This window comes from Chenopodium quinoa, unplaced genomic scaffold (assembly GCF_001683475.1).
Source record: "Chenopodium quinoa cultivar QQ74 unplaced genomic scaffold, ASM168347v1, whole genome shotgun sequence".
NCBI classification, from domain to species: Eukaryota; Viridiplantae; Streptophyta; class Magnoliopsida; order Caryophyllales; family Amaranthaceae; genus Chenopodium; species Chenopodium quinoa.
In genome coordinates, this window is record NW_018742441.1 from 1,058,653 (window position 1) to 1,068,507 (window position 9,855).

A 9,855-nucleotide genomic window follows, 5' to 3' on the forward strand; every position below is an offset into this window, starting at 1 on the left:
TAAATTCAGAGGATACATACAAAAATATACTATTAAAACTATGAAATACTTTGTAATTTGATCATATTCATAAGTAGAATATAATTTATTCCATATTCGTTAAATGAAAATTCATCAACAAAAATGAATTTTTAAAATTTAAAGGCTAATGATAATGCTAGTATATAATATAGAGCTTTTTTTAATTTTCATTTTTCCCCCTTAGTATTCTATGCTACCCTTAGTTAGAATTCCTGGATCCGCCACTGATCACAATCATTTTAAGACGGAGATATTTGGAACTTATTGAGCTACTCAATAAAAGAAACCATATTGCGTTCTTTAATAATAGTATAGTTTTTTTAAGATCTTTATATTCTAACAAATTCTAGACAACTTTTTTACTTTTAAAACTTTTCCCCGTAAAAACTTTATCACTACTCCTTGTAAATTCATGTATCATTGCTACTGCGAAACCCGAATACAACCACGAATATCACAAAAATCGAACAAAACCACGAATTTTACTTATCTTGCCGCCGAGGGAGCACGACTAGTTATGAATAGTTATGATGTAATATTACATTTGTTTTGGCAAATTTTGATAATTAGGGAAATTATTATGACGGCTTACTGAGGAAATTCAACATTGTTAGAGGGTAGGAAGTAGCAGTGAGATATTTCAGTCTCTCGTTGAATTGAATATGATGTTTAACTTATTATAGTAATGTAGGCAGCAATGTAGCATGGGCTAAGGTGTAGAAGCTGAAATGATGCGGACAAGATTTCTCATTTTTATTGTTTACTTTAATAAGGGTAAATACAAGTTTATCTGCCAAATAAACGAATTTTTGTTAATCTGATGACATTTTTGTAAATTTATTGAAAAAGTGAGGTAATTTATTCAGTACTTTTGGTGAGCTATCCAATTACTATTTGCAACTTATTTTTACTGTTTCCTAAAGAAATTACACATGTACCCCTCAACTAGTACATGAAAAGACACATATACCCCTTAACTGGTACTTGAAAAGACAATTGAACCCCTAGATAAACAAATTTTGTTTATCTGGGAATTAACTGGGTACAGCTCCTTTAATAATTGTATTTGTATTTGAAACAACATATCAGCAATATAATGACTTTATGTGATTAAAATGCAGCTATGAAAATAATAAATGGATGTATTTATTCAGATAATCCAAGAGGAAGAACAGATGTTTGGTTTTTATGAATTCACTACTGCTTACTATCTCTGGGTCATACAAATAATTCCAACACCAAAGAGGATTACAAATAATCTAACCTAGCAAGTAACAATCCCGATGCCTTGAATCAATTTTTCCTAAGATGAAAAACCATGTTTGCTACAAAGCGATTCAAAAACGAGTCTCCAAGAGTACAAGATGATGCTCTAGCATCAAGTACGGTTAGTTCACAGCACAATAATTGAATAACAATCAATCCCGCCTTTTGAATGCTCGATAGAGGTGCAGAAAATTGGCAAAGCAAAAGCTGAAAGATGCTTCAGAGGAAATTATAGTGGTACTGAACCATAAAACACTACTTCAGCTGGGCCGGTCATGTATATACGGTTATCTGCCTCCCTCCATTCAATCTCCAATGGACCTCCAGGAAGGTCAACAGTGCAATTCTAATCCCCCAAAATAAAATAAATAAATAAATACGTATTCAATAACAGTAGCAATATCAAACAGTAAAGGCAATGAAGATTGAAGAAATAGAAAGCAATTCAGAGAGGAATATGAACATTGTTTGGCTATCAGGGAGCATCACAAAAAACATGAAATACTAAGCAGTACTCACCCTCTCAGATCGACTCTCGAGCACTGCAGCAACGACAACTGCACAAGCTCCTGTTCCACAAGCTAAAGTAGCCCCTGCACAAGTGCACAACCAAGTAATTGGGGTCAACAAGGATGAGGAACAGCCCAACTAAGATAAGTATACGTATATAAATATACAAAGTAATTTAGAAAAAGGGAAAGAAAAAAACATTCTATAATTTTATACTCTTAAAACATTTATTAAAAAGACTTTCAAATAAAATCAAACCTGCACCGCGTTCCCATACACGCATCTTCAGGTGTGACCGAGAGAAAACTTGAACAAACTCTGCAAGATCAATACAGTTTTCAGGAAAATTCATGATCCTTAAGCTAACGATGAAAGAGACTTTCAATAAGAATCAGTGTATGATTTACTGAAATGTTTCCAAAACTAAAAAGAAACAATAAGTTCAGAGATCCATAATACCACAATTCATGACCAGTATATCATAATTCATAAACTGGTATAATAAATATGTAGTAGTTATATCCCTGCATTTCACAAGTAAAGTTTATCTTACCTAATGAAAGAAAAAATCAACAAAGAACACGGACTGCACTTCAATAGAGCCTTTTTTGAGATAAACAGAAAGATTCAAAGGTATCAAACTGCCAATGGATAAATTCAGACAGTCTGGTGTATCTATTATTCTATATGTTCCGCAGGAAAGTATAATAGTGTATTAATCAGAAAGGCAAAAGCAACATCATGTTGAAGTAGATCTATAGATATATCAGCATGCAAGATCCCACTATTTTTGCTTAATTTATAAGACAAATAGATATAACTTCATAATGTTAACATCTTGGACTTCAGACAGCCAAAAATATAGATTGCCGAATTGGTGTGATAGGTTTTTCGTTCATTGAGTTCAAGAACATACATACAAATACATCCATACTGGAGAAAGACAATCTTCACCAGATTGATCCCATTATGATAATATGCAAAATTCTTTTCTTGTGTGTGTGTGTGTGTGGGTGTGTGTGGGGGGCCGGGGGGGGGGGGGGGGAATGGAGAGGAGAGGAGTTAGAATCTAAATTTCCATTGTTGCAGAAACCAAAGTGGTACTTCAACTTTGTACAGGACTTTGCCAGGCTGGAGTACAAAATTTTCTGCTAGCCATCTATGCTTGTAAATGATTTCAGGGAAAATTAACAGAAGATAAGAAGCACAATGAAAGCATATGTCACAAATTAATGGATGTCCAAACACGGAAATATTTGGGGGGGGGGGGGGGAGGGAGGGGGGCTTTTTTAAAGAAGCAAGGCACAAGCTTTCAGAATCACTAACGACTTGTTCCAGTTCAGATTGGATAAACAATGGATGCTATCATAAAATCTTTTGGCACACAGAAATTGCCTCTAATGGCAACATACTCATGAGAAGAAAGAGTATTATCAGTATCAGAGAAACATGGAGAATAAACGTCATTACAAGATTAACACATAAAATGTACAGTTATTTTTTACATCACATCATCATTTATCAAAATTAAAAACTGACCAGTGTTTGTTCGAGCTGGAAACACATCATGGTGCTCAAATTTCGGTCCAATGTCAGCCAATTGTATTTGATCAACCACCAGATTCTGCTTGGTTACAAAATCAGCAAAATTTCAAATTATGCCCATGAAAACAAACAAATAATTTGTCACCAAGGGTAAGTGAGGGAAAGAAAATGATGACCAATGTCTTAACAAATAAAAATACAACCCATAATGCACTCTTCATATACAAAATAATTTCCTTTCAACTTTAAGAGGGGGGGGGGGGTCTTAAGCGAGTTGGAAAAAAGCATTTCCAACAGAAAGGTGGGAGCAGAACAGAGAAATCCGTATTCTGCAAAGGGGTTGAGACTTGAGAAGTTGAGAGCAAAGAAGTTTCAAAGCATATTTGAAGCACTCTTTGTACTCTTCAAGCAAGAAATGAGATAGCCATAGGATGTTCATGTAGAAAAAAAGAGAAATGATTAACCATAAGGACCTAACACCTAACTAGACCAGATTCCAGACTCTGAACTTTCAGCTAATCATGAAATAACATATTCTATATGTGGACCTCTTCTACAGATTGGAATCTAGCAGTATTAGCCTACACAATCCCTAATCAAAAGATGTTATTAAACAAGACGGACAAAATTATACCTGCTCTCCTTTTCTACCAAAAGTAACACAGTGTGGATTCCCCATGCTCACACAGGTGACGCTCCAGGTTTCTCCGTCAACCACTAGATCTGATTTAACAGCAGAAGATTCCTTGTTTGCAGGCAGTTTTGTAGGTACATCAGCTGCTCTAAGCACTGGTTCACCCATATCGACTTTAACCTGACACACACAAAACAAAGTCGTAAAATGGATAAGGTGCCAGCATATAAGCAGAAACATAGACTTTTATCTCCAAAAATCATAATACTTTGTACTCCTTCCATGACTCCATCTCACTAAGATTGCCCCATATTCCTAATATGGTTATCCGGTTGTTCCATTGAGATTGCCCTGTTACTTAAATAGTTAAATGATATAATTTCCTCCTCTAACAGCCCATGTGCAACTACATAAAGGCAAAAAAAAAAAAAAAAAAAAAAAAAAAAAAAAAAAAAGCATCCCGCATGCTAAGAAATGAACCAACTCTTATATGAGAAAATTATGGGGTACAGGGCAATTGTAGTATGACGAAGGCAGTGATTGCCAAAAGGGAGCACGAAATTATTCAATCAACTTTTTACACTACTTTTTGCTATGTACAGTCGAACAGTCGTACAGATAAGGCTATAGGAAGGGAAAGATAGTGGTATTTAACACGCGGTGAAGTTGAAGCTGCAAAGGCAACCGTATAATAGTACACCTACCCTATAAAACACCAAAAGGGGCTAGAGGCTAAATTATGTACCTTTCCATCATCTTGAATCTCAGGTACAATCAAACCAGCACCAGTATGGACTGTGAAGCTGAACAGCATAGCATAGAACATGACACATAGTTAATTAGGGAGGCAGAATAAAGATCAAACTGATTTTTGATAGACAAGAGTTTCGGCAACCACAAAAGAGAACACAATGAGCTGTCCATAAACTAATGGTTTCTGTATTCCCTCTCCCTCTCTTTTTCTCCTCACTTGGGAAAAGAAAAAGGAAAAAAGTCTATTCAAATTCTTTAGAAGAAAGTCCATGTATTATCCCAAATTGTTCTGGATCTTCCTTGCATGATTAAGAAAGAGTCTAACCACCATTTCTTTTTAAAGTTTTTCTTTTTCAAAGACAATCAGCTGATGACTCGTCAAGGTAAAACTGTTTTTTAAAAAGTGTTGGAGATGCCATTTCATGCCAAACATAGCAAAAATTGGAAAACACCCTGTTGACTTGTTAAGTCTTAGAAAACACCCAAAAACATCAAAATAAATAAACACCAAAAAAAAAGGGCTTTAATAACAGTGTTAAGCTATGTTTCCGATTTGTACAAGTACAGTTCATAATTACACAAGAGGAACAACATTTACACTAACAGTGCACAACAGTTCATGCTTATCCAAAAGTACAAAGCATCATTGCTAACCAGTTGCTTTAGCCATAGAAGATATAGTCTGGTCAATTTTTCAGTATTTGAACTGGCTGATTGAAACCGAAAAAGACAGGGAGCTTATGGGATGGTTATACTATGAAAATTAATCAATGAGTGGTTCTTTTAGGAGCAAGCCATTTCTAAAATCTCACAAAGACAATAGGAAATGTACATGAATTAAGATAGGATATGTTACAGCCAATGAAGTTCAACAACTAAAATGTATTATTAGTATAGGAATATTTACAATTACACATATACATGAAATAAAGATTGACATGCACAGGCAGGGGAGCGCTTGATGGTGTAAAAGGTGAAGTTTGTATCTTCAGTCAAGTTCATAGCAGTTTCAAGCTCAGATCAGGTGGGAGTATAAAGACCTAGCTATAGTTCTCTATCAATGCTTTAACAGGTCAAGCATTTTTTATCACTAACAACTAGTCATTACTAATAGGTAAAATCATAAGGCGAGAAAGAAAAGTCATTAATCATTTAATGAAGTTAGAAGATAATGATTGGGTCGAAAAGCAATTACCTGTGTTTCCCTTGTAAGTTCTCGAGCTCGGCAATGAATCTAGCAAAGCATCTCACTCCATTACCACACATCTAAAAATAAATAAAAATTCAGTAAAAGATCAGTTAAGAAGTACTAAAAAAAACATTTACTTTTTTAAAACATATTACACTTGATTGGAGCAACTACGATAGGTAACCATAACAATATATGTATCCAGTCAATTAAGGTATGTTGCCATGTAGTCTGAAATGTTAATTTTTATAGGTGACCTCCATTGCAAAGTTTATACTTTTTTTTTTTTTTTGAAAGAATTGCAAAGTTTATACTTAAACAAGTGCATTGTCGTAGTAACTTGTAAATTGTAATAGTAATTTCAACAAAAAGAAAGTAGACTTAAAATTCATAGAGAATACAATCATATAAACAAGATCCAAACTTCAAAATGAAAACTCACATTTCATCCTCATAAAACTGGTACAATAAGTATACTGTTCACAAAGATATACACACCTCTGGCTCACTTCCATCAGAATTGAAAATCCTCATAGTATAATCAGTACCATTAGTTCCAGGCATTGCAAAGATCACGCCATCAGCTCCCACTCCAAAATTCCGGTCACATAGCTTCACTGCTTGTTCAGGGGTTACCTTGGGCTCAGTTGAGTTTCTATTATCAACCTACTCAGCACAAACAAACTAGGTAAATGGCCGAAAAGTTAAACAAGAATATTCCACAAACAAGAGAAATCATGACAAATAATTCAATTCAATCAATATATGGGGGCATTGCTTACCAAAATAAAGTCATTACCAAGTCCATGGTACTTGACAAAATGAAGAAATCCACTCTCTTTCCGGTCTAAAAAGGAGGCTCTCCCCTGAGTTTCAGGGGCCATTGACACAGCCACAACTTGAAAACTACGACGTCCTTTACAAGATTTATTCAAAGTCAAATTGTTCCTTAAAAAAGAACAATGTCGGGACTGAACCAAAGAGGACAGGCAACGTCGAGAACTTGAGTTCAATGATGAGGAAGAGGAGACTGAAATCGAGCTTGTAGTAGTGGCTGCCATTTAACCTGTAAGCCACCATATCATTTGCTTTAAAATTAGCTCTCAAATTCATCCAATACAGCATACAAAAGTAGTATATCGTATACATTCAATTCACAATAAACAACCATACTAATTTAGTCATTTAGACCATCGGATTATACATTAAAAAAAATACAAATTTTAAAACTGTTAGCTCCAAAATTAACAAAACCCAGTAAAATTCCAACATTTTACAAGTAGAAATTGAGCATCATGCTCCACATTATGGATGGGATACTTGTAGAAGACAATAATATTTATAGGGAACCAATTTATGCAAAGAATTCATTAAAGCATAATCATTTCATTACATGGAATTTAAATTGAAAAGCAAGAATGAAAAAAACTATATAACATATTAAAAATATGAACGATGTTATAATCTTTCAATAATTTGTTAATTGTAATCAATAGTTCAATGAGTTAGCTCAGAAAAAACCTGAAATGGGTACTGCCAATTAAATTTAATTAACGATAGAGTGAATTTGTGAAATTAAATTAAAATTAAACCCTAGATAGGGAATTTGATATTCAATGACTTCAAATAGAAAACGAATGTCATACCTCAGAAGCAGAATCAATGGAGGAAAGGAAGCTCGGAAACTGCTTCAATGGAGAACTCACGTTCAATGAGAGAGAGAGGAGAAGAGCGGCGTAAAAGGGATTATGTGAGAATTTCAGCAGGGGTAACCGGTAAAACTTGCTCCTTCCTCCACTTTCTTCCTTCGGCTTCGTTTTTAAATATTTGTTCTACTTTTCTTTTTCGGCCGTTTTTAAATATTTACACCATTTTTCTCTTTCGGCCGTTTTTAAATAGTTGCTTCATTTCCTTATTTAAAAAACTTTTACAATATTTAATTAATTTTTCTATTCCATATAAATCATATTTTATTAATTTTATATTTTCTCTCTACAATTCTCTCCCTTACTTTTGATTTTTACAATGTTTTATTTTTCTACCTACCCCACTACTTCATTATTTTATTATTTACTCTAATTTCTCCTAAAACTCCGTGCAGGAAAAAAATGGAACAAGTATTTAAAAACGAAAGGAGTACTACTAAGGGTCTGTTTCGATTTACTAAAAACAACTTAACTGAACTGAATTGATTGAGGCTGAATTGAAGTTAACAGAATTGAGCTAAAATGAACTATTTATAAGATAAGAAAATTAGAAATTGAATTAAAATTAAGCCGAATAGAAGTCCCTAAAATAAACTCGTAGAGATATTGGAGGAAAATTACACGATACGTTAACTGTCAATCTATATATATCAACGGTCATCATTATTCTCATGTATTGAGATTTGAGAAAATACAAGTTTTTTTTTTTTTTTTTTTTGAAAATAAAATTATCATTATCCTTCCAACCTTAGATACATGTCCCTATTAATATGATGTGCCTCTAAATTTTTTCTTAAATAGGTTAGGTCCCGTGTCATGTACGGTTATTGACAATAACATTTATGTACGTATATACTTATCAGTGATCATATATTGTAAATTTGTAATATCTCATTTTTAGTCATTAACTTTTGTCTATCTCAATTGTATCCTTGGAATGGATATTATGTTTGCCACATAAAAACTTATAGTAGAATATTGTATTTTTTAAAAAATATTTACAAAGATTATATTTTGCTATTCTATTTTCCATATTAATTAGTTAATTGAATGTGAATGTAAAAAAAAAAGGTAAATATCATTTCTATTTATATAGTAATTAAATTTTACAAATATGAGAATAATGATGACTATGAATTATTTATTTGCCCTCATTAGGATTTTTTTTTATTATTATTATTTTTAAAAATATATATAAGGGAAATTATCAATGGTACACCCAATTTTCGGGCTTTTATCAATGGTACACCAACTTAGTTTTTGTTTATCAGCGGTACACCCAAGGTTTAATACACTCATCTACAGTAACCCTAACGTTAATCAAACGTTAATTAAAGGTTAATTTTAGGTTAATCCACTTAAAATGAAATGACTAATTTGCCCCCTACTCCAAATACATTAAATCGCTCCTTTCAAACCTCAACTACCTATATTAAAAACTCCTAAGTCAGAAGATCGTTCATAATCTTCTTCTTCCTTCTCACTCTCTCCCCTTTTTCTGCTGCTGTGAGGTTCCATAATCGGCGGGCGAATTGAACAAAATTCTAGCAAATTCTGCACTTCATTGTTGATCGCTTAAGGTAAGTTTTCATTTGAGTCTTTGATTTTCTGACTTTCGCTTAGTTTTGGTAGTATATGAACTTTTTGTTTAAATGGTTGAATTTTGGTTAATAGTTAGCGAATTATGGTTTAAATTATGCATAATGTTCTTGAGATTATTATTTGTTGCTTTATTGTTGTATTTTTTGCACAAATAATTCGAATTGGGTGTGTTTGAGTAGATATATGTATGTTTGTGTGTGAAAAGGGAAAATCAGAAAGGAGAGAAACTATATATAGAGGAAGAGGGGGTGGGTAGGACAGAGTACATAAAGGAGGGAAAATGAAGAGGGGGAAAAAGGGAGGGAATTTTTTAAGTTAAAAAAATCGAATTAAACCCCTACTTAACCTTTACTTAACGTTTGTTTAACGTTAAGTGTATAGTTGATAATCGTGTGAAACCTTGGGTGTACCACTGATAAACAAAAACTAAGTTGGTATACCATTGATAAAAGCCCGAACCTTGGGTGTACCATTGATAATATCTCAATATATAATGTGCGGTTATTTATACCCTATAAATAGGGTTTTTTTTTTATTCCAATGAAGATGCTTACATTCAAGAGAAGAAAAAGAACGGAAAAAAAAAAACACGCGCAAACCCAACTAGAACAAAAGATAATAAAACTACC

At 33.3% G+C, this 9,855-nt stretch overlaps 1 protein-coding gene across 1 annotated transcript; it reads right to left on the reverse strand.

The window, feature by feature from the left end:
- Positions 1 to 1,143: 1,143 nt before the first annotated feature.
- On the reverse strand, positions 1,144 to 7,729 carry LOC110716401 (diaminopimelate epimerase, chloroplastic-like). The gene is made up of 10 exons (XM_021895015.1): positions 7,565 to 7,729; positions 6,701 to 6,984; positions 6,417 to 6,584; positions 5,925 to 5,995; positions 4,722 to 4,779; positions 3,977 to 4,156; positions 3,337 to 3,421; positions 2,056 to 2,115; positions 1,807 to 1,880; positions 1,144 to 1,633 (listed from the first exon to the last, which is right to left on the reverse strand). Exons 2-10 carry the CDS (start codon positions 6,977 to 6,979, stop codon positions 1,517 to 1,519), a joined length of 1,092 nt encoding a protein of 363 aa, XP_021750707.1. The 5' UTR covers positions 6,980 to 6,984; positions 7,565 to 7,729; the 3' UTR covers positions 1,144 to 1,516.
- Positions 7,730 to 9,855: the final 2,126 nt, after the last annotated feature.

What these genes read in the sequence shown, in the direction of transcription:
- LOC110716401 (XM_021895015.1), bottom strand. Translation starts at nt 6,979, where the DNA reads ATGGCAGCCACTACTACAAGCTCGATTTCAGTCTCCTCTTCCTCATCA. An exon ending in TTGGTAGAAAAGGAGAGCAG is followed by an intron (nt 3,422 to 3,976) that starts GTATAATTTTGT and finishes GTAACCAAGCAG; the next exon opens with AATCTGGTGGTTGATCAAAT. An exon ending in TCCAGCTCGAACAAACACTG is followed by an intron (nt 2,116 to 3,336) that starts GTCAGTTTTTAA and finishes TTGATCTTGCAG; the next exon opens with AGTTTGTTCAAGTTTTCTCT.